We start from the raw sequence: 23,611 nt of genomic DNA, 5'->3' as shown, positions 1-23,611 counted from the left end.
ACCTGGCTTCAGGGGCTCAATCTGCAATATGTGGTCCATGCTACTCATCTCCGAACCCTTCCTAGCACCTGGCAGGGCATGCATCTGCCTAGCACACGACTAAGCCCCAGCACTGCCTGACTAGGAGCTCTCCTGAGAGCACAAGGGTAGAGGAGTGGCCTAAGGCAGTAGTAACTATCACTGCATGCATTAACCCTTCAGGTTCCCCAACAGTGTCCTCACCCACAGGCCTGCTCCTGAGGGGCCCTCCTGGGGAGCAGGAACTAGCTCCAGCCCAGGGCCCTCCTCCCCTACCTCTGGAGCAGGTAGCATTTCCTGTTCTCCCCTGGCTGCTGGCCTTGCTTTTCCAGCTCACCCAGAAGACCAGCACCAGTGTGCGTGTCCCCCTCCCTGACTGCCCAGGGAGCCCCACTTCCCCTACTGGGTCCCTGCCAGCATTGGCAGAGCAGGCCCAGAAGAGCATTCAGTCTCTCCTCTTCCAGCCCCCAGCACTCTCTCTCTCCACATGGCCTTCCCCAGAGGTGTCAGGAAGAGGGCAGGCTGCAGCAGGAGAGAGTAGCCCACCCCTGCGGGCCGAGGGCGAGAGCTCCAGGCGGGCCAGCATACAAGCAGAAGAGGAAAGGGATGTTCTTGTGCTGAAGGCAAAGGGGCAGGGAGTCAGGACTCCTGGGTCCTATGCCCAGCGCCACCTCTAATTCCCTGTACAGAGTCGGGTGACTCATTTCTCTACCACAGCTCCCTGCCACACCCTGCCCTGTGCAAAGGGGGCTGTGCCATGGGGCTCACAGATAAGTGGGGAATGGGGGTGCTCTGCAGTTATGCCTTGCTAAAGGCACAGCTTCTCTGACCTCTGGCTTGGTTGGAATCGACCTCACCTTCCATCTGGCCCAAACCGTCTCCATTACAGCCCCCTCCAGCATGGTACATGATATCGTCCAGGGCGATGGTCCCCCCGGCAGGCCACACGCCATTGGTCACTTCAAAGACAATCTGCAGGGTGAGCGGGAATCCTGCCTGAGCCCCAGCACAGCCAAGCTCAATACCCAGGGAAGGCGGATGGGAGAACAGGTGTCCCAGCCCTGGCAAGGAGCCAGAATGATGCCTGCAGGGAGGGGCTACCCTCGCTGCTCAGCCCCCAGCACTGGCGGGCACTCCAGAGGAAGGGATGCTGGGGCGGCACCCAGCCAGAAGAGCAGGGAAGGGGGGAGTCAAAGGCCTGACTGCAGGTTGGAGAGAGCCCACTGCCCCCCAAGCCAATGGCACCTTGTGACTGGGGCTAAAGACAAACAGCCTTGGCAAGGAACTGAACCCAACCTGCTCAGGGTGGGGGGCAGGTTGGGTCCATTGGGTTATTTTCACTGGGGCATCTGAGCTGGTGCTGCCAACCAGCTGCATGGGCAGCATCCAACAGCCCCAGGGCCCCTACGTCACAAACGCACAGACACGTGTGTGACACTCTGTGCCCCATATTCACCACAGGGATATGCTTATGGTATAATTATGACGCATCTTCTACAAAACCTGTCATGGGAGGTGTCAATGGAAAAGTTACATTTGCTGAATATGATGATCCTATTTGTGTGCAGGTATCAGTTTTGTATCTGGCGTTATGAACATGGACTGTGCACCTGAGTCTCAAATGTATTTGCTCCTGGGTAACTCCCACAAGTTAGCTTACATCCAGCCTAGCCAGCATGTTGTGAATGAACTACTCAAGGTAATGGCCCATCAGTGAAAACAATGGGCAGCCTCACCTAAGGGTCTTTCCTGTGAACTTTCTAGCCAGAATAGGGGTAATGGCCCCTGCCATGACTCCTTGAAGCATGCAAGGGCATGTGACTAGATCATGTGATGCTGGACTCCATCTTGTGCCTGTAGTTTTCCACAAACTGTACTGGGGACTTTGTTTGGAACAAAGAAGTTCCCTGCACGTGGAAGAAACTATAAAAGGGGAAAATGACATCACCATTTGGCCTCACTCCTCCCACAACTCAACACCTGAAAAGACCTCTGGAAAGCAAAGGACTGAACTGGGGAGGGGTCCCAGGCGGGAAAGAAGGAAGCCCAGCCTATGTATGGAAGACTGGGGAAAGATTGGGGGATTTTGTTTATTTCTTAGGTAACCAACTTTGATCTGTACGCTATTACTATAATCACTTAAAATCTATCTATCTGCAGTTAATAAATCTGTTCTATAGTTTACCTAAAAACAGTGGTTTCAGCGTAGTGCATGAAAAATCTTAGCTCAGTTAATAAAAACCTGTGCATGTCCTCTCCACATTGAGGGAGGGGATGGACTGGATAATAAACTGACACTGGTCAAGCTTTTGACCAGGGCAGGACAGTACAGTTCTGAGGTCCCTGGCTGAGGAGCTGACGGGGACTGTCTGGAGCCTCTGTATTGTTAGTTCATGAGTGGTTAAGAGAAGCCTCCATGTAACTGCAGCTGGGTGTGTCCCTGTTTGTGTGTGGCTGTGTGAATGCAAGTCCTGGAGAGGACTGCGGCTTGTCACAGCCTCACAGTGTGAGAGGGGGCCCAGAGGGCTCAGCGGTGTCCCAGTTCCAGGTTGCACCCCAGGGAAGTCTGTCACAACGTGGTATTTGCTCTTACTCCCCACCGTGGATTGGCTGGGCCTGGGCTCAGAGTGCACTACCCACATTTCAAAGGGGAAAGGCCAGTGGTGGGGTGCCTGCTCGCAGGCCAGGGACACCCAACGCCTGCCCCGCTCACCCCGGGTGCCCACTCACAGAACAGGGACGCTCAGCGCCTGCCCCGCTCAGCTCGCCCCGGGTGCCCACTCGCAGAACAGGGACACTCAGCGCCTGCCCTGCTCAGCTCGCCCCAGGTGCCCACTCGCAGAACAGGGACGCTCAGCGCCTGCCCCGCTCAGCTCGCCCTAGCGCCGGGTGCCTGCTCGCAGAACAGGGATGCCCTGCACCTGCCCTGCTTAGCACCCGCTTGCAGGCCAGGGAAGCCCCCAGCACTCAATCTGCCTGACTTGCCCATGGTGAGCTAACAGGTGGACTCCTCCATCACTAGTGCTCCACCTCCCTGCCGGCTGCGTCTCTGCATCCCTCCGGCTCGCAGCAGTGGGAGCACTGCATGGGCATTGGCGGGAGATCTGCTGGCAGAGCCATGCCAACTCGCTCCAGACAGCTCCCTGCCTCCCTCTGGGCATGCCCCCCACCATTACCTGGAACTCCACAGTGTTCTGCACTGAGATGGTCGTGTTCCGCCAGCCTTGGCCCTGGTGCCCTTGGGCGCACCAGACTGTTAGTTCCCCCGCCATGCTGTACAGCTTCACCCTCAGCTTGCCACTGTCTGGGCCAGAGATGGAAGCGGGGGCCGAGGTCAATGCAGACAGCCAGGGACAGCAGCCCAGAGCTCAGCCTTTGCCTGGACTAACCCCACCACTCACACGGCCCAGTGCAGCTCAGACATTGGAGGGTAAACCTGAGCACCCTCTCCAGAACCAGAGAGGGAAACTGAAGCATAAGGAGGGCAGTGACTTGCCAGGGTCCCACAGCCAGTGAGTGTCAGGGCTGGGACTAGAACCCAGGAGTTCTGGCTTCCTGCTCCAACCCCTGCACCTGACTTGTGCAGCATCACCCTCTCTGCTGCCATTCCCAATTGCATCAGCTCAGCTGGCTGGCCCAGGTGAAGCCCCTGGGCCAGGATAGCAGGCAGGGACGAGTCCCGCTGCCCAGGTAGACCAGCTTAGGCAGGCCATGTTGCCCACAAGCCCCCTAAGCCCTTGTGCAGCTGCTCTTACTGACGGGGTGGGGCCTCTCTGCGATTAGTGCCCCAGGGCGCCTAGAACAGCCTGGCCAGCCCTCAGCTTCACTGACATCAGCTCATGGCTTCATCAGTCTGTTGGGATAATTCCCTCACCCAGGATTTAGCCCCATTTGGGACCTTCCCAACTCCCTGCTCTGCCTCTCCCCAGCTGGAATAGCACAATGACTGTGGATCCCCTGCCCACAGCTGGCCCCTTTGCCTCTCACACACCAGCCCCCCATGCCAGCACTGGGAGCGAAGGCCCCAGGCTTGTGGCAGTAGGCGTCACTCACAGAAGTGCTCTGGGAAGTCCATGTGGTACCAAAACCGAAGGCAGGCGCCTGTGGTGGCTGGCAGGTGCTCGCTCAGCAGCCGGGCCGCGTTCCCCCCAGGCCCCAGCACGCTGGCATCGAAGTAAACGTAGTGACCTGTGGGGGAGATGCAGCAGGAGTACAGGGGCCAGCCTCCTTTTGCAGGCCAGGTCGGGTCTGCCCACCCCTCATTTCCCCGTGCCCTTCTGCCTACTGTGGCCCAGGGCTCCTCGTCCGACCTTGCCCAAACCCCTCGGGTTGACTCCTAGGCAGCACTCTGCTTCACCGGCCTGTTGAGGGACACTCCCAGGACACTCCCTGCCTCAGTGGGCAGCCACAGGCCCCTCGCCCCCAAGGGGTCCACAGGCAGGGCCAGGCGGAGGCACGTTGGTGCAGAAGGGCAGGGCTGTGCCCTGCTGCTTCCTGAGCCATGCTGGGGCTGGGCAGAAACAGAGTCTCAGAGTCCAGGGCCGCCAGGCCTGTCAGCTGCACAGCTCCACACAGCATGCAAAGGGAACTGGCCGGCTGGGAGCCTGGCCAGACCCACATGGGGCGGATCTGCCCAGGTACCCATGGGCGGGGGGCGTTGCACTCCATGTTCCCCGCAGTGGGCCCCGGTTCCCCCCAGCTAGGAACCTGACATCAGAATCCACAGAAGGGCTCGGTGCCCCCCAGCCTGGGCCAGAGCCCCATGGGCTCGGTGCCCCCCCACAGCCTGAGTCAGAGCGCCATGGGCTCAGTGCCCCCCAGCCTGGGCCAGAGCGCCATGGGCTTGGTGCCCCCCCAGCCCAGGTCAGAGCACCATGGGCTCAATGCCTGCCCACCCCCAGCCCGGCTCAGAGCCCCATGGGCTCGGTGCCCCCCCACAGCCTGAGTCAGAGCGCCATGGGCTCGGTGCCCCCCAGCCCGGGTCAGAGCACCATGGGCTCAATGCCCGCCCACCCCCAGCCCGGCTCAGAGCACCATGGGCTCAGCATCCCCTCCCCTTAGCCTCTCTGGCCCTCTGAGTTTCAGAAGCGTCTCTCTGCTCCCGCCAACTAATTGGGCTCAGGTTCCCCACCATTTCCCAATGTGGTCAAGCCCCATGCGCCTGTGATCCTGATGGGGGCCCTGGGTCAGTGCTGGTGGCTGGGCACCGCCCAAAAGCCAAGCTCTGAGCTGGGCTGTCACAGGGTCAGTTCTGGTCCTTTGGGGTCACGCACTGCACCATCACTCCCAGCAACACCAGCCACGGCCGGCCGCAGAGAAAGGGTGGGTCGCCCCACAGCCAGTGAGACAGTCTGGGGACACGGCAGTGCTAGCACCGACCCAGGGCCCCCAGCCAAGACCCAGGCATCCTGCGTGGTGCTGAGAGCCGCTGAGCACCGTGCTGAGCCGCAAGTCACGCCGGGCAGAGCTCAGCCAGCTCCTGACCAGTTCCTGAGCCATTCGTCGTCTCTTCCACCCAGCCCCAGGGACCAGGCTTCAGTCCCACGCGACGTCTTGGCCCCAGTTCAGCTGAGCCGGGCCAGGACAGAGGAGAGGATCTGCCTCCCTCCTCCAGGGTGCAGCAGCATCTGCTGTACCCCAGCCCTCAGGAATGAGCCCCCCCGGAGGCTCTGGCCCAGCACTCCTGGCCATGCTGGGCACTGTTCTGAAGTGAGGAGCCTCCCTGCTCAAACACTGAGTCCCCCAGCCCCCTTTCTCTGCCGCTCACCCCCTCCCAGGAAGGCTGCATGGTGAGGGCTACCTGCTCAGCTCCCCAGCCCTGCCCATCAGTGTGTGGGTCCCTTGGACACCCCCACAGGGCAGTCAGAACCCCGCCTCCAGGACGCCTCCCCCAAGCAGCCCCATCTCCGCTCCCACCTGGCCAAGAGTGCCTCTCACCTGCTGTCGTGCCCAGCGTGTGGTCCACCTCCGGGCCCGGGCTGGCCCCGCTCTTCCAGCCCCAGGTGTAGCTGCCCAGGGTGTGGTCTGAGGGGCTGGTCCAGCCACAAGTGTCTGACTCAAAGTCACAGGAACCTGCCAGCAAGAGACCCCCTGCCCCATTACAGGAGCATGGGCTCATGGTGCCACTGGGGCATCCTCTGGGCCCACCCTGCACTCACTGGGAGAAGTGCGGGATCAGGCCCTTGGCAAGACCTCTCTGGGGCAGCCCCATCCCTACGAGCCTGGGCTGCTACACTACGAGCCTGGGCTGCTACACAGGATAACAGCAGCATGTCTCTAACCACGGGGACAGTCATCACCTTGCCCCCGGAGCATCCCCCAGCCCTGCCTGCTGCCCCCATACGCTTTCCCCCGAGCGTCCCGGCCTGCCCTGCTGCTCCGCGCTGCGCTCCCTTGACAGCCACTGCCGGCTACAAAAGGGAGCAGCACCAGCAGGAGGCTGACCTGCGGAGGGAGCAGTAACGGTGCCGGGGGAGCGTGCTGCCACGGCCGAGAGGGCTGGGGGGGACTGTGGAGTCCTCGTCTCTGGCCCCAGCCTCGGGACAGCCTGTCTGCACCCCAAACTCCTCATCCCCAGCCCTGCCCCACCCCAGATCCCGCACCCCCTGCCAGAGCCCTCACCTCTCCCACAACACAACCCTCTGCCCCAGCCCTGAGCCCCCTCCTGCACTGTGAACCCCTCATCCATGGCCCCACCCCGCAGCCCTCACCCCACACCCTGACCCTCTGCCTTAGCCCTGAGCCCCCTCTAAGGTGACCAGATAGCAAGTGTGAAAAATCGGGACAGAGGATGGGGGGTAATAGGTGCCTATACAAGACAAAGCCCCAAATATCGGGACTGTCCCTATAAAATCGGGACATCTGGTCACCCTAGCTCCCTCCCACACCCCAAACCCCTCATTCCCAGCTCCACCCCAGAGCCCTCACCCCCAGCCAGAGCCGTCATCCCCCGCCACACCCCCAAATTGTGCAATATAGGGAAACTGTTAACCGCTTACTGTTTCCAGTCCATTTTTACAGTATTTTTAAAAATATATATCGGCTTACAAGGCACAGGGGCGGGGGGAGGGGGGTAGGACTTGGACCCGTTCTGGGCACCACCAAAAATTATACAAACCTGCTGCCCCTGGGCTGAGCAGCTGGTTCCCAACCCCGCCTTGGCTGCCATGTTGAGATTGGTAGGGGCCAGTTCCTGTCTGACCCTGCTGCGCACAGCAGTGTACGTGTCACACCTGCCCCGGCCTTTCCACTTGGACACCGACACACAACTGGCCAGGACCCGTCCTAGGGTACAGCCCCCCTACCCATGGTCCTGTAGGAGCTGCAGAGAGAAGCCACCCAGAGACGTCCCGCAGGCAGGCGCCAAAGAGGGACCTCGGGCTGCTCCAGACTCTGCTCGGTGCTGGCTGGCACGTTGCTCCAGCTGTCCCCTCTCAGTCCTCACCTCGGCATCCCTCCTCCCCTCCCTTGCCCTGCCCCCCTTTTCCCGTGTAGCTGAACCCACCCCCCTGCAGCTAGCTCTCCCCTCACTGCCCCCTGCTCAGCCTACTGGCCACCCTCCCTTCCCCAGCCAGACTGCCCGGCTCTGAAGAGCTGTGTCTGGAAGCACCTGCCTAGTGGGCCCTGGGCGCCATCAGCCCCGTACCTGGCTCTGGGCAGCTGCTGGCCTTCAGGTGCAAATCATCGAGGGCGACGTAGGAGAGCTCACCGCCAGCACTCACCACCTCGAAGGTGACCTGCCAAAGAGAGCAGGGAGCAGATCCAGGGTCAGGCCGGAGGTCCCGCCAGAGCCGACTGGACACCACTGGGACTCGGCATGCTCTCATGGAGCCTGGAAGGGAGGGGCCAGGCCCACCCAGGGCATTGCTCTGCTCCTCCTCTTTGTGCAGGCTGGGCCAGAGCCTGATGGACCCCCCGGGTCTCAGCCATGCAGCGACAGCATGGTGCCCCAGGACTAGCCCAGGTCTGCTCCAGCCTTCCAACCCCCTGCTGGCCAGTGCCCATGTGCCACAGGGAGGCGCATGGTGTAAAACCTACCCAGCTCCAGTGGAGGACTTGACCTTCCTTCCCCCTCACCAGGCCTGGCAGGCCCAGTCCAGCCTCCACCCATGGATGGCTGCCCACGGAGTAGCCGGGGCTGGGGTTCAGCCCCAGAGAAGTCCCTCAGAGCACATCTCTGCTCAGAGAGCAGCTTCCCGGATCAGGCGGCCAGGGCTCTGGAGCTCCTCTCTGACTCAGGCTGGGATCTGACTGATTGCCCTGTTCTGTATAGGTAGCGCATCAGAGCACCAGTCAAGGACCAGGTCCCCTGGCTGTCTCACCTGCCAGTCCTGAGCCACTTGGACAGTCACTTTACCGTAGCGCCAAGCATCCCCCTGCACTGAGCTCACGCTGAACAGCCTCCGCTGCACCCCCTTCTCCTTCACACCCACCGTCAGAGAACCTAGCGAAAGACAGAGGTGGTGATATCTCCTGAGAGCCACCCACAGGAGCAGCGGCACCGCCAAGCCCGTGGCACTGGTGGTGTTCCCGGGAGCTTGCTCTGCTCTCAACCTTCCTCCAAAGCACCATGGAGGCAGCATGCAGGGCACTGGGTGTCAGGGCCCCTGAGTTCTAGTCCTGACTCACTGCGGGGCCTTAGCCATTTCCATACTGGTGCAATGGGGCTGACAACATGGCACGGAGAGACCCCCCCAGGCTCCGTCACTAGCAGTTCCATGGGGAAGATGTTTCCAGGCACTGCCAGGACACTTGGCTGGCCGGCCTCGAGCCCTGGCTTGACCTGGCTAACTCTAGCCTCTCGGGGAGCTGGCAGAACCCACGGGCCTGAGAAATGCACCTGGGCCAGGGTACAAGTAGGAGGCAGTGGGATTTGTTCCTGGGTTGGAGGTCCCCACACTCCTACTCACACTCCCTGTGAGGTCACGGGCTGGGGTCGGGATGCCCAGTTTACCATGAGGGAACCAACCACCAAGAAGGGCCATGGCTCACCCAGCAAGTGTGTGGCAGAGCCAAGACGAGAACCCAGGAGTCCTGACTCCCAGGCCTGGCTTTAACCACAGAACAGCCTTCCTCCACAGCCTCTTGCCCCTCACTCCACTGCCCAGCATCTCTGCGCCCGCCAGCCCGAGGGGATCAAAGGCTTCCGGGCTCACCTGGGTCACTGGGGCTCAGCTGGTACCAGAAGCCCAGGCACTGCGGATGAGTCAGGGGCCTGTACTGCCCAGAGCTCAGAGTGGCTGCTTGCCCACGGGGCAGGGAGCCCTTGCTGGTATCAACAATCATGTAATATCCTGTGGAAAACAAAAACCAACAGCCTGGCAGAGAGAGTCACTTAATCATTCCAGGCCCAGAACTGAGATCCCTGGGCCCGGGGCACAGCCATGGACCCTCCAGCATCAGCCCCGATCAGACCGCTGGGCACGGACTGGAGCATAGTCATGGACTCCCTTATCCCCCCAGCAGCATCCCTAGTCAGACCCCTGGGCACGGGGTACAGCTACAGACCCCTCTCCCCCATAAGGGCTAAGGCCTTTTTCTGCAGCCACATTAGGAGGGCAGCAGCCATGAGCTAAAAGCAGCCAGTCACATCCTCACATTCCCTCTACATTACATCAAACCAATGAGCTATCAGGCTGTTAAGAAAGGTCCTGTCCCAATAGCACCACCATCACCCATAAGCAAGGAATCTCTTAAGATATTTAAAGAAAACTTTGTTTGCTGGCCTTCTGTCTGGCAAGAATTTGCTTATCAGCAGTTGTGGGTGGTGAAATCTCTTTTCTTTATTGTTTTGCCTTTATGGTCCCTACTTCTCTATTACTAAGGCTAAGATTGTGTCATGGTTATTTTTAGTAAAAGTCATGGACATGTCACAGGCAATAAACAAAAATTCAGGGTGGAAGCTGTGACCTGTCTGTGACTTTTGCTGCTGCAGCTCCATGGTTCCTTCCCCCCATACTGCGGTGGCTGGGGGGGTTCCCTATCTGCCCACAGCACCTGGGAGCTGCAGGGTGACCATATTGCCCAAGGAAAAAATGGGACACCCCCAGCCGCTCACCCGAGGCGTCCCCCTCCCCCTGCTCGAGGTCTGAGGAGGACCCCTCAGGAGTCTGTCACCTGTTGCTGGAACCTTGTCGCTGCTGTGGCCTGTCACTGGAACCCTGCCCGGGCCCCAGCTCCGGAGTCCCACAGCCCCAGGGGCTGAAGTAGGGAATGTCAGGGAGGTCTCTGCAAGTCACTTCCATTCAGGGTGACCAGATGTCCCGACTTTACAGGGACAGTCCCGATACTTGGGGCTTTTTCTTATATAGGCACACATTACTCCCCACCCCCGTCCCGATTTTTCACATTTGCCATCTGGTCACCCTATTTCCATGACCTCAGTGACATAAACCCAGACTTATCTATTGTTTATCTAAATGGTCTCTGTCTGGTTCTTTGATTGCTTCTGTTATATAACTAATTTTTGCTAGGTATAAATCAACTAAGATGGTGGGGTATGATTGGGTAAAGAATTGTTTCACAATAGGTTAGGACTGGTCAAAGAATTATTTTATAAAACTTTAGTAAAATGGTTGGTTAAGGTACAACTAAGCAGGACTCAAGTTTAACTATGTAAACTGGAGAGTCCAAAAGGAAATTCTTTGGATTGGAACCAGCTCCAGGACACAGCCCAGGATGTCCTGATCCTGCCTGGCCACCAGGAAAAGTTCCTCTGCCTCCTTGGGAACGGGAAGCATTGTCTCCTTAGCGTGTGTGTTTTGTTTGGTAACTGTGAATAGAGGTTAAGGATATTACTGTGTAAGGCTCTTTCACTAGTAAAAGACCCCCCAAACCCACACAAGATTATGCCCTGAGCAGTGGCAGATTTAGAGTTTAGTGGGGCCCTGTGTGCAGCTTCATTTTTGGGGCCTGACCCTCGGGACCCAGCTAAGTAAGAGAACATTCTCTCGTATCTCCCCCCAAGTTTTCCAATCTTTTTTTCTTCATCCTCCTCCTATATTATAAGTAATAGGAAGTAAATTAAAATCATAGAATCATAGAATCATAGAATATCAGGTTTGGAAGGGACCTCAGGAGGTCATCTAGTCCAACCCCCTGCTCAAAAGCAGGACCCATCCCCAATTAAATCATCCCAGCCAGGGCTTTGTCAATAAATAAATAAAATAAATAAAATAAAGTGAGGCACCTTGATTGTTTTTGAATTCTAACTTTTTTTTCACAGACCACTTGAAAATTGCTGAGGGACTCAGCAGACCACTTAATGATCTTACCAAACGTTGAACTATTGTGAAGTACTTTGGATAAGAGCGCTTTATAAAAATACTTAATAACCTTTCCTCGGTCCACCTGAATGGAGTTCTCAGACCACAGTTTAAGAACTTCTGGTCTAGATGAAAGCTTGTATTTGCATTATACTAATGTGAAAAATGCATAAAAATAAAAAGTACAGATGACACATGATGGAAAAATAAAAGTTAACTTCCTCTGAAGAAACTTACCCAATTTGGAAAAAAAAAATTTATTCAGATAGCTTTCTTTTTCCACTTTTTTTTTAGAAAATCGTCAATTAAGTCATCGTAAGTAACATTTTGTAAAGAGGCACTTTCAATTGTCAATATTGTCGATCTTATCAAATGTTCCTGACTCGTATTTTGAAAATAATTTTTAACTCGTTTCAATACAGAAATAGAACGTTCACCAGAAGTGTTTGGGACAAGTATTGTTAAAAATATTTTCAGAATGTTTTCTACATTTGGAAAGGTTGCCTGCAAACCATCACATATAAATCTATACAAATCAATTGGTGATCTCGAAGCACAGACCTCATCATTTTCGTTAAAATGAATGAAATGTTTCACTTCGTCTTCAAAAAGATTTGTGTCTATGTCCTCTCAGTAGAATTCACTTAATTTCTTACTGTAGTGGCTTTTAGCATTTTCATCCGTACTTCTGTCAAAAAACAAGCAAAATAAAGCAACAGTTTTCTTTAGAGATTCACCTCTACTCTGCAATTGCACTATTATTGTGTCACAAATAACATTGACTGTCTCAACGATGATCTGCTCTTTCCCTTTTAAATTGATTTCATTGTCTCTTGCTTCCACTGAGCTATAGTCATTTTGAACTTCTATGACAAAACTTTTAACTGAGGTTAACAATTGTGCAGCATTCAATAAATTTGTATCAATCTTTTGTAGTGATTTGCTGATGGCATTAATTCTTTGAAGTTAACAGTTCCAAAAAAGAGTAAAAACAGCAATATCGTACTTTTCAAACTTTTCTGCTCAGGACTTTGCTTCATTTTTCGCACATGGTTTTACAGAATTTGATGTGGCTGTGTCAAATAAGGTTTTCTTTATGTCATCATAGCTCATTTTCAAAGCCAAAACAGCATCTGCATGAGCAGACCACCTGGTGTAACCAATTGTTTTGACTGTCAAATGTTTTTCATTTGCCTGCTCCAAGCGTGATTGTAGCATACTCTGCCGGTGCGTGGAAACCAAAAAAAAGGCATACACATTTTGACCAAAGTCAAAAAATGTGTAGCTCCTTCACAAGATTCAGCTGCAGCGTTGCAGATTAAATTTAAGGAATGGCTGGAACATGGTATGAATAAAGCAGAGGGGCTTGCATCATTCAGTCTTGCCTGTAGACCTGAACATTTTCCTGCCACATTTGTGGCGTTATCAAAGCTCTGCCAATGACAGTTTTTGATGTCCAAACCTAAATTTGCAATGATTTCCAAACCGTTGTCTCCAGACCTTCAAAGTGTGGGATTTTAGCAGGACAAAACAAAGAAATCACTCTACAGCTTCACCATTGCCAGTCACATTTCTTAAAATTAATGTTAATTGGTCTACATGACTCACATCTGGTGTTGAATCGACTATTATAGAATAATACTGGGCATCCTTTACTTCATCAGTGAATTGGTTTCTGAGCTGCTCTGCCATTATAGTGATGAATTCATTGTAGGTTCAGTGTGTTAAAAAGTTGGTCTTCCCTGACCACAATACTGATAATTTTTCAAATGTTCTTTGAGAAAATCAACAAATTCACTAAGATATTCAAGGCGGGTTAAAAAATTACCTTTTTGATTTGGCAATGATGACTCATCATGTCCTCTTCAAGGTAGTCCCAAAGAAGACAGCAGTTTGACCGGGGCAACAACACGTCTCAGCACTTCCTTTTCACTCCTGAGCTGATAACACAGAATCAATTCTTCCAGATAATTTACACCTTGGAACGAACTTACGCATAACGTTGATATGAGCTTTGGAAGTTTCATGATCAGCGATATGTCTTGCAATGTTTCTCCAATTAGAGTGCCCGTCAACGAATGTTTGTTTCCCTTTACTGTGGTCAGGGATTAATTTGCAAACATAACAGTAACCTGCCTTAGTGGTTTATGAAACAATCAACCAAATTCTCATTTCTGTCATCCCATTCTTCTTCATCCTCAGAAAATGGGATTCATGAAGACCTCTAAATTGCTTTCGTCCTGCAATCTCATACTCCTTTCTCAAATTTTCCATATTACCAATGTTTTTCGGTTCATTTACTAAGAAATATTCTATCATATCCAATGCAACAGATTTTGGCCATAATGCAATGTCTTCAGGGTAGGTTTCTTCCCTTAATTCAACAAAATTACCAATATTTTGTAGTTCCGTTGTCACTTCAGAGTCCACTTGTTCAACTTTTGCAGTCGTTGTGGTATCCCCACAACTCGGCAAGTGATCAGATAATTCAGATGTTTCATCGCCCATACTTTTTGATGAATGTCCACAATTCAATACTTCAAGCTTTTAAAAATAAGATGACAAACTGTCTTTTTGCTTCGCTTCGTCTTCTTGCCTCGCCTTGATTTTTTTTGCATTTTTGACTGCCAGACTCAGTGTTGTTCCATTATTGCTAAAAAATTGACCTTGATTTTAGGCAGATTAAAAATGTCTGAAAGAGCAGCAGTGCAGCCACGGGTGGGCCTGAGTGGGCCATGGACCACCTAATTAGCTTTAACGCCATTAATTCTGTGTTTTTATCAGGCTCTGAAACAATGTGGGGAAGGGTGCTTTTATTCAATTGGATAATTGGTCAAGCAGACAGACTGTGCCTGGCAAATGATGATTTCCCTTAGTTGCTGTTATGCTATTGCCGAGACACAGAAAAAATGGCAAAGCAAATAGACTACTTCAAAAAACCATGTTTAGAGTACAGTTCACAGAATAAGTTCTCAGAATGCAGAAAGCCTGGACTGCCTCACAACTTGAAACACTCATTAAATTCAGTCATTTGTCAGATTCGTCCTGCATTTTGGGGCCCCCCATTGTTGGGGGCCCCAAGCCACTGAATGGTTTGTTTCATGGTAAATACGCCACTGGCCCTGAGCTCTAGGAACTAGGTAAGGCTGGAGTTATGCCTTGAGCCCTAGGAACTGGGGAAAGGTGGGCGCCCTAGAGTGTGCGGGTAACACCCCAGCATCAGCCCTGGGCAGACCTTTGGGCACAGGGCACAATCATGGACCCCCCCACAGCAGACCCTGCCAGCCCTCCAACCAACCAGAGAAGGGACCCAGCTGCAGGCCCACAGTAAGGAAAAGCCAGAGAACAACTGCATCTTCCAGTGCACCTGAACCAGCATAGACCATGCGGGCTGACAGAGCTCTCCCTGTTACCTGACCTGGCACTTCCTAGAGTGCAAGACAGTGGGATTGTCACGGGGGCATGGCTACTCTATTGTACCTCCTGTTGGCCCAGCATGGCATTGCCAGCACTCCCTGCCTCAGTTTCTCTTCCCGAGGTGTGCGCCCTCAGCTTGCCATGCATCAGTCTGGGGAGGAGCTGTGGCTTAGCCCTCCAGCCATTTTACAACAAACATAACCCCGGGGTGGAGACGAGGGAGAAAACCAAGAGTCCAAACTCAAACGTTCCCACCAAACAGAAAGTTTCCTTTGCCCTTCAGGACTTCTTCACCTGCTCCCCCTCCCCCAGCCCTGCTCCCAGCCCCTTTCTATGCTCAGCACCTCCCGGAGCCCCAGGTCCCACCTGGGTCCCTGGAGTGTCCTTTTCCTTCCAGTCCCAGCCTGCCTTCTCCTTGCAGTGCCAACTACCGAGCAACCCCCACGTCTCCTTTTCGAAAGCCTAGAAGACCCTTAATCTGGTGCCTCACCTGCCTTAGCCCACCCCTCAGGCTGGGGAGGTATGGCTGGTCCCTGCCAGCCACAGCACAGCACCCCGGCTGTTTCCACTGGCTCAGTGGAACCGGGAACCCAGGAGATTGGCATGGCCACCTTGGAGTGCCCTGGAAATGGACTGGCTCAGCCCCACCTGGCAGTGCCACGCAGGCTCCCTGCTCACCCATCCCCCTCCCGTGTCCGGGTCCCCACCTCAGCCCTGCCCTGCAGCGCCCATGCTGCAGCATTCCAGCTGCTCGCACGTGGTCTCTCTCTGGGGGACCATCTTTTCCACAGCGCTCAGCGTGCCAGGGGCAGCCCTGGGCCTGACAATCAGCCCATGGGCATGTGGGAGAGCTGCCTTCTGCAGTCAGAACCACACAAGGACAGTCCCCAGCACCGCAAGGCACCCTCGTGGCTGGCCAGGGCCCTGTGCTGCAGGCAGTGTGCAGGGGCTGCGTGCCAGGCCCAAGGAAGGCAGACGGGCCCCCGCAGCCCTGCGGGAGCACAGGGGCTGCATTACCTCGGGCTGTCCCCACGGTGTGGTCAGTGGGAGGGCCAGCCATAGCAGTGCCAGTGACGTTGCTCTGCCGTGCCCACGTGTACTGCCAGCTGGAGGAGAAGCCACAGGCATTGGCCTCGAACGAACAGGACTCCTGGGGACCACAGGCTCCAGCTTGCACGGTGACATCGTCCAGGGCTATGTCCCCCAGGTACCCGTCCCGGAGAGCCTCGAAGACCACCTGTCAAGGAGGGAGGCACACAGCACTGAGCACCGCCCCCTTTGTCACCTATGCTCACTGCTGGAGGGCGCCATGTCAGCGCCACGCCTGCCTGGGACAGGATAAAGGGTCCTCAGAGGTATTGAGCCCAACGGCCATGTAGACACCTAAATACCCTCGAGGGTCTGGGCCCAAGTGACCCCTGGAAGCAGCTGCTGCCAGGGCTGCAGCCCAGGTGCCCTGTGGCTGGGTGAGCAGCACAAAGCCGTACGGAGCTTGCATGGCCGTGCAGCCCAGCCTCTGGCTCAGGAGTGTGGCACTCGCTGTTATTACTTACTGAGTGCCAGCAAGGTCCCTGGTGCGGGCAGGCACAGCTCAGTGATCACAGCATGGCACTGGGGCCAGCAAGGCCGGAGTCCTACCCCTGGCTCTGCAGTGACTCCCCACGTGCCACGGAAGAGCCTTGAGCACTGAGGGAAGAGGCATTGTGTCGGGGGCCTTACCCGGTACCTCTGTAGAGCCTGGCGACTGAGTGTTGCGAACCCCAGGTGCCACGTGCTGCCATGAGCTCCCGTTCGGGTCCAGAGCACCGTCTCGGGCTCCCCATCGTGCTGTATCTTTAGGTTCAGCGTGCCTGGGTTGGAACTGAAGGTTAGGGAGCCCCTGGGAATGGGCAGGCGAACAGCGAGTGGGGACAGTCACAGAGCATTCCTTGAGCCCCTGTCACACAGCCAGGAACCCCCTCCCCAGTGACCTGCAGCCAGCTCTGGGGAGATGACCGCCGGCAGACAGGGGCAGCCTCTGCTGGAAAGTGACCAGGGATCTGCACTGGCAGAGCGTACAGGAGCCTGGGTTTTACGTCCCCAAAGAGAAACATGCCTGGCACTCAGTTCATCGCCCCGGAAGGGGCAGACGCTGGGCTGAGCAGCTGAGAATGGAACTCACCCCCGGAAGGGCGAGTACCAGGGTGACCCACACAGCAGGGACATGTCCCTCTCTGCAACACAACTCCAGGCCTTGGCTCACACCCACGCCCCTCACCATGGCCTCCTGGGCAGTGCCTAGGTGTGTCCTTGCCAGAGGTGCCTTCTGTTGAATGCCAATGCCAGGCATGTCAACTGGCACCTTCCTGGAGGAGATGGGGAAGGATCTGTTTCTCCTGCCCCACAGATAATGGGCCCTGGAAGCCCTAGCAGGGTGTGACTTACCACTCTGAGGGCCATCCAGGCGGTACCAGAACGAGAGACACTGCTCTCTGGTGGGAGGGTCCTGGGGGTAGGTGATGAGACGTGCGCTCAGGGCCCAGGTACTTTGGGCGGAGAGATCCACGGACAAGAAATAGCCTTTCAGAAGCAAACACAGCCCACGGTGAGAGCTGGAGCAGCAGGAACAAGGGCAGGCAGGTATCTACAGACACGAGCCCAGCCCTCCCTGCAAACACAGCCCCAGCTTGCTACAGCTACAGGCCAAGCCCCATCACACCAGCCTCACCAAGATCTTGGCCAAGCCCTTACCCCAGCCCAGGTGTATCAGCAACCCCTGAGAGCTGGAAAGGCAGCAGACAGAAGCAAACCCAGCCTCTCCCAGAAGAACTCTGCTTGCTCCCTACCAGATCCCTTGCCTTGCCCCACAGCCCAACCTGGGGCCCGAGCCCAGGCATGCCCCCCTGCACTCCACAACTAGGGGCCCAGCTTTGCCTTCTAAAGTTCCTGGCCCTCAGCTCGCCTTCTTTGGGCTGAGTTTGGAATGGATCCCAGAGCCCCAGCTGAGTGCAGCTCTGAGACGAGCTCTACAGGGTAGGCCCTGGAGGAGGGCCCCAACCCTGCTGCTTAACCTGCCCTGTGCACCCCATAGCCAAGGAGTTTCTGAGGCAAGCCCTCCGGCTCCCCAGCAGGACCCACCTGTGCCGGTGGTGTGGTCAGAGCCCAGCCCCAGCCCTGTGCCTCGCACCCACTCAAAATCATCGCTCTGATCCTGGTACCAGCCGCAGAGCCCCATCTCAAAGTTGCAAGACAGCTCTGTGCAGAGAGAGGAAAGGCCAAGTTGTGAATGAAGTCAGACACTGAGGCAGGGGCCAGGGGGCCGCCATCCTGCAACCAAACTCCTCACTCCTGGCTCAGCCCCACATCAGAGCCACGTTACAGCTGCTATGGTCCATCCCCAACCCCACTAATTTCAAAGAACTCTTAGGTCTAGTGGCCAGAGCAAAGGAGCAGGAAATTCTGTTCCTAGGTTCTCTACTGTACTCTGAAAGGGTGTGATGTTGAGTGGTCAGAGCAAGCAAACTGGGAGTCAGGACTCCTGGGCTCTATCCCAGTTCTGCTATTGCTTCACTGTGTGACCCTGGGTAAGTCACTTAAATGTGCCCGTGCCTCAGTTTCTCAATCTGGAGTTGGGGTGAGCTCCTTGCTCTGAGCTCTCCAGATGGAAGGAGGTGGATCCCTCATGCCCTTCTCTCTGCCCGGGAAGAAGAAGAGCAAGCTCCAGTCCCTGCTGGCTCCTGATGCCCTTCCCTGCCCCTTTGATGGGAGCCTTGAGCACTTGGCAGGCATGGGGAATCTGGATCACCCCCTGGAGGGCGGGGAGTAGCCCAGAGGGCACATGGTGGCTGCAGGAAGGAAGGCCACTTGGGCAGTGATTAGAAGAAAGGGTATCCAGGGTTCCCAGTCCTTCTGCTCCCGTGGTTCTGGAGACACTCTCAGCATCATCCCCTGCATGGGCACTAGGAATGTGAATCTGACAGGGTGAGGTTCTGGTGCTGGGACTATACTCCTGGGCCTAGATCTTCAAAATTATTTAGGTGCCTAACTCCCATTGATACCACTGGTCCCCAACCTTCTGCAAGGACAGCTCTGCTGGCCAGCCAGATGGCAGCTGCTTCCCTACTGCCTGCTGGCATGGGCTGTCCCCACAGTCCCCAGGGGATGAGGAGCAAACCTGGAAGAAGGGCAAGGGAGGCTGCAGGGGGCAGAGATCACTGGCTCTTGGATGAGCACGTAGACGCCCTGCACCTTCATCACCCACCTCAACTCGGCGCCCAACACGGGCAGCATACAGGATGGTGGAGTCCCTGTGCACGAAATTCAATACCATGCCAGTGTAGGGCACCTCCAGCCACAGCCTGTGGTTAACCTGCTCTTCAAGCAGTGGTAGTAACTAACCCATGAAAAAGAGCAAATCCTACCCTTGGCACCGTCTGGAACCAAGCCCTGGAGCATGAATGGCTCAGGGCTGGTGAGTCTACCCATCCTGGGCCAGCAGCAGAGCAGGACCCCAGTGGCAGAAGTTGGTAAGTGTCCGATTCCCGTTTCCCTGCGGTGCCCCAGGGAGAGACGTACCTGAGGCATCTGGAGGGGTAAAGCGGGGGTCGCAGTTCACAAATGCAACATTGTCCACAGCAGCACTCTGCACTACGGGGCCACGCAGATTCACCAGGGCGATCAGCTCCAGCTGAGGGGGACAGCAGCCCTGGTAAGAGCCATGGCTGCACATACCCCCCATCCTGGCCCCACAGTCCCCTCCAGACACTAGGGGCCCAGAAGTCTCTGTGAAAATTCAGCACAAAGGTGAGAGGTGCCATGTGGTAGCCTGGTGGTGGATGGGCAGTGGCCCCCTCACATACCAACCTGCAGGGGCCTCCCCTGGGAGCAAGAGAGGAGCTCCCTCTGTGGGGCCCATTCAGCCCTTGGCTGCTGACAGCAAGAAGCCAATCATTGCTGAGACCCCTGCCTATGTCTCCCCAGGATGGAGATTGGCTGGGGCTGAGTCTGGGCACTGCCTCCCTGGCTAGACTGGAGTCAGCACTGAGACATGAAGGGCTCCTGTTCCACCCCTGGCCCCCGACCAGCCGGTCCCCTCACCCCAGTCAACCTCCGGGGTTTGCTCCTGGCTCTGTACTTTGTTCTTGGGGCTGCAGCACTGACCCAAGACGGTGCCCAAGCTGCCTGCATGTGCTGGGGACGCCCTCGGAGCACCCACAAGGCCCAAGATGGGTGTTTTCAGGCTGTTTTGCCCACCTGGAAGGGTCTGGCTCTCTCCCCAAGAGGAACGGTGACGTGTTTCCACTCCGCGCTGCCGTTGTCCTGCATGTGCCAGGCCAGCCTGTGTGTCCCCAGGGCATGATCCACGATGCCGAGCGCAATGAACCCTAGCAAAGGGAGAGGGGGGATGGCAGGGCAACCGCTGGCTCTGAGACACTGGCCCTAGCCGCCAGCCCGGCAGCCTCCTTGGGAGCCCACCCAGCATGGCAGGGCCCAGTACCAGCAGCTGTGTCAGGCAGCGGGATCCGAATCAGCAGCCAAGCTCATTGCCTGGCAGGGCTGGAGGACTGCAGTGACCCCTCCGGTGACTCCTTGCCGCTCTGATGCGGGGAGGGGTCACGTCCAGCAGGGAGGCTGGGTCTGCACTGCCTGGGGATGGGGATGGGAAGATGGGGCCAGGCTCCAGGTGGGGCTCAGAGAAACCTCTTCCCTGGGGCAAATCGGCAGAACATGGCTGCCTCCTCCCCCTGCAGCACCGGGAGGAGCCTGTTGGCCCATAGTCAGCACCTAAGGCCCCGCCAGGAGTTCTACCACCGGGGCGTATTGTGGGGGACAGGGCATAGGACCCTCCCTCTGCGCTGGAGAGCTGACTGCAGCACGGCTGGGGGGCAGCGAGTGCGGGTACCTTGGGGGTCGCTGTGCAGCCAGTAGTGCATCTCCACGGAGCAGGCCAGGCCCGAGGGGCCCAGAAGGGGGGTGCGAGCCCTTGCCCCGGACACCATCTGGCCTGGAGCCAACTCCACGCCCAGGTAACTCCCTAGGCAGGAAACACAGGCCACAGCAGGGGAATGGTCACCCCTCCTCCACTGCCCCCAGACCCCGCCTGCCCGCCCTCCCCTCCCCCACTGCCCCCAAGCACCGCCTGCCACCTTCCCCTCCCCCACCGCCCCCAGGCGCCGCCTGCCACCCCTCCCCTCCCCCACTGCCCCCAGGCACCGCCTGCCCGCCCTCCCCTCCCCCACTGCCCCCACGCACCGCCTGCCACTCCTCCCCTCCCCCACTGTCCCCTATAGGGCGGGTTAGGGGGTAGGCAGGTCTCCCCTGCGGGGTGATGGGAGTGGGGGTCTCACCGGTGGAAGGGTAGGGGGCAGGGGTCTCCCTGCGGGTGCCTCACCTGTGGAGGTGTTGGTGGTGTGGTCTGCCCCAGGCAGTAAGCCCTTGCTGGCTTTCTCCCTCACCCACTGCAGCTGGCCCACACTGATGTCCTTCCAGCCCCTAGCCCCAGCCTCGAAGGTCGATGTCCCTGGAACACACCAAGTTTTCACAAGCCTCGTCTGGGCCCCTGCAGCCCCCGGGAGAGCGAAGCCTCTCATCAGGCGGTGCCAAGAGCCCTGCCTGCTCCTGGCCTGAAGGCGCGCGCTGCTGCAGCCGTCTGTGCCCACAACCATCAGCACCGGCGGGGCAGCTGGAGACATGCACTACGGCCTTGCCTAGACAAGCCAGCGCATTACCCTGAGCCCCGTGGACCCAGGGAGCCTGGGGAGCTCTGCATGGCCTTGCTGGGTAGGTGCCCTGGGCCTGCCTGACTCCCCTGGGCTGAGGTTTCCTCTCCTCTCCCCACTGTGCCGCAGCATGCCCGCTCCTTGTACCTGGGCTTCACTCACGTGACCAGAGCTAGGCCCCCAGGCGTGTCCAATAGGCATTCATGTGGCTACCTGTGATGCCCAGGTGACTTTCCAAAGGGAGGGTTCCTGGCCTGACAGTTCTCTGGGCTGGATCGAATTTATCTCTGTGTCTGCAGAGAATCTAGCACAATGGGGCCCTGATTCTGAGCAGGCTTCTGGGCATTTCCATCTGCTTAGTGTAAAACAGCAGCACTAGGGTTTGGCCAGCCAGGCGAGGAGCCAGGGTTTGGAAATGCAGAGTGTCAAAGTGCTGGTGTCAAAGCCCCAGCTGTCACTGCAGAGTGCCAGTCTGCCGAGTGGGCTGAGCACTGTCCTTACTGACCAGATTCAGAAGCACAAAAGCACTGCACGATCCAGAGATGTGAGTAGGGAGGAAATCCGAGGCTGGGAGGGTAGAACAGGCTTGGATGGCAGCAGGGCAGGAGGTGAGGACTCAGGGGCGTTGGCAGAGTGGTGTGTGCAGGGATCCCAGGGCTGGGATGGCAGCGGGGCACAGGTGAGGACTCAGCGGCATTGGTAATGTGTGTGCCCAGCCCCTGTCCACAATCTGCCTGCTCTAGCTGGTGCTCTCAGTCCCGCACCTCATGTTAATATCACAGCACCATGGAGCTTTCTCCCACCCAGGCCAGCTGCTGCGTGATCCTTTACCACAATACTTCTCATCGGAGCCGTCTTCACACGTCTCTGTAAAGTCGCAGGCCAGCTCGGCGCTGATGCACTTCTTATTGTCGCAGGTGAACTCCTCTGGGGTGCAGGGCGTGGTGGGGTCAGTGGAGGAAGGCGTGGGAGTGATGACCGGATTGCCTGGAGAGGGTGAGAGCGACAGCAGGTCAGGGGGCACTACGGCAGGGGCTGTACTGGGCCCTAGTGCTCAGCTAACTGCCTGCAAACACAGACCCAGCCGGGGCACTGCAGGCCCCTCAGATGTCTCCTTAGCACAAGCCGCACTGGAACGTTACTGAGAGCGGAGACCGGAGGGGAAGGTCTCTGCTCTTCAGAGTGTGGGTCACTCCAGGAGAGGCCTAGTCTCTTTCCCCCCTGTTCCCCAGCCCAGCCCCACCTCCCCTCATGACACACTGCTGGAAAAGTCCCACTAGGCACCTGTGCCATGCACTGCTAGCCGTGGAAGAGCCTGCCCCATGTGACCAGCCAGTGTGGCCCAGACCACAGGTGGCTCATGGACACGGCTTGAGTCGTGTGCCTGCCAGCCCCCCGGCCTCCCCCGGGCTTCTCCCCCTGAACCCCACCCCACAGTCCCACCCCCATCCCAGCTCTCCCCAGCCTGCCTCGCCTGGTACACCATGGGTAGCTGGGGAGTCGCTGTACCTGTAAAGGCTTCCCACATGTGGCAGTAGGAGGAGGAGGGGGCTGGGGGAGGGGGAGCAGGAGGGGTAGGTCACAAGGGCCGGGGGAGGATTTCCTGGCTTCCGGGAGTGTCGATGGGACACTTGCCTGGTTTGTAACAAAGTTGGCTGAGGGAATAAACATGGCAGAGCCCGGGAGGGGGACCTGAGGCCAGTGGTGGATTAGCCACTGGGCCGATGGGGCCTGTGCCCAGGGGCCCCAGCCACCTGGGGAGCTCCCAGAAAAAATCCGCCACTGGGCAGCAGAAGCCTGGAGCTCTGGCTGCTGAGGGGGCAAAGCTCCCGCACCTCGACCCCGCTCTGCCACAGCAGCACCCCTGCGCCCCGCACCCGCTCCCCAAAAGCAGTGCCCACAACTCCATCCCTGGCAGAAGCTGCGGGATGGGGGAAGGCCCCCCCAGCCCCAGTCTGACCCCATCCCAAGCAGAAGCCCCGGGGGGGGGAAGTTCCCCCCAGAGGCCCACAACCCTGTCCCTGGCAGAAGCCCCCGAGCAGGAGAAGACCCCGAGCCCCGACCCTGGTCCCCCACAGAAGCGCGTGGCGTAGCGGGGGAAGCCCCAGCACGCGGATCCCCGTTGTGACCCTGGGACTGGAGGAGCTCTCACTCCCTGCCGCGCCCCGGGCCATGGTGCAAAGACAGAGCTTCCTCAGTCTTGGGGCCACGCGG

General features: G+C 57.2%; 1 protein-coding gene across 1 annotated transcript in view; it reads right to left on the bottom strand.

Annotated features, from left to right (window-relative positions):
- Positions 1-417: 417 nt before the first annotated feature.
- The window catches only part of MAMDC4 (MAM domain containing 4), a 39,671-nt gene continuing 16,477 nt past the window's right edge, over positions 418-23,611 (bottom strand). Inside the window, exons 12-28 of the mRNA XM_077836226.1 lie at positions 22,229-22,384; positions 21,070-21,198; positions 20,581-20,712; positions 19,932-20,062; positions 19,254-19,365; positions 17,817-17,933; positions 17,124-17,258; positions 16,419-16,549; positions 15,717-15,936; positions 9,174-9,311; positions 8,340-8,461; positions 7,664-7,754; positions 5,956-6,090; positions 4,072-4,206; positions 3,195-3,322; positions 876-990; positions 418-566 (exon numbers count right to left, since the gene is read on the bottom strand). Coding sequence (XP_077692352.1) covers positions 418-566; positions 876-990; positions 3,195-3,322; positions 4,072-4,206; positions 5,956-6,090; positions 7,664-7,754; positions 8,340-8,461; positions 9,174-9,311; positions 15,717-15,936; positions 16,419-16,549; positions 17,124-17,258; positions 17,817-17,933; positions 19,254-19,365; positions 19,932-20,062; positions 20,581-20,712; positions 21,070-21,198; positions 22,229-22,384 — 2,276 coding nt within the window. The remainder of the gene's footprint in view (positions 567-875; positions 991-3,194; positions 3,323-4,071; positions 4,207-5,955; positions 6,091-7,663; positions 7,755-8,339; positions 8,462-9,173; positions 9,312-15,716; positions 15,937-16,418; positions 16,550-17,123; positions 17,259-17,816; positions 17,934-19,253; positions 19,366-19,931; positions 20,063-20,580; positions 20,713-21,069; positions 21,199-22,228; positions 22,385-23,611) is intronic.

This window comes from Eretmochelys imbricata, chromosome 16 (genome assembly GCF_965152235.1).
Source record: "Eretmochelys imbricata isolate rEreImb1 chromosome 16, rEreImb1.hap1, whole genome shotgun sequence".
Taxonomy (NCBI): domain Eukaryota; kingdom Metazoa; phylum Chordata; order Testudines; family Cheloniidae; genus Eretmochelys; species Eretmochelys imbricata.
The sequence above is the reverse complement of the archived record's forward strand: the minus strand, read 5'-3'. Positions and strand labels throughout refer to the sequence as shown.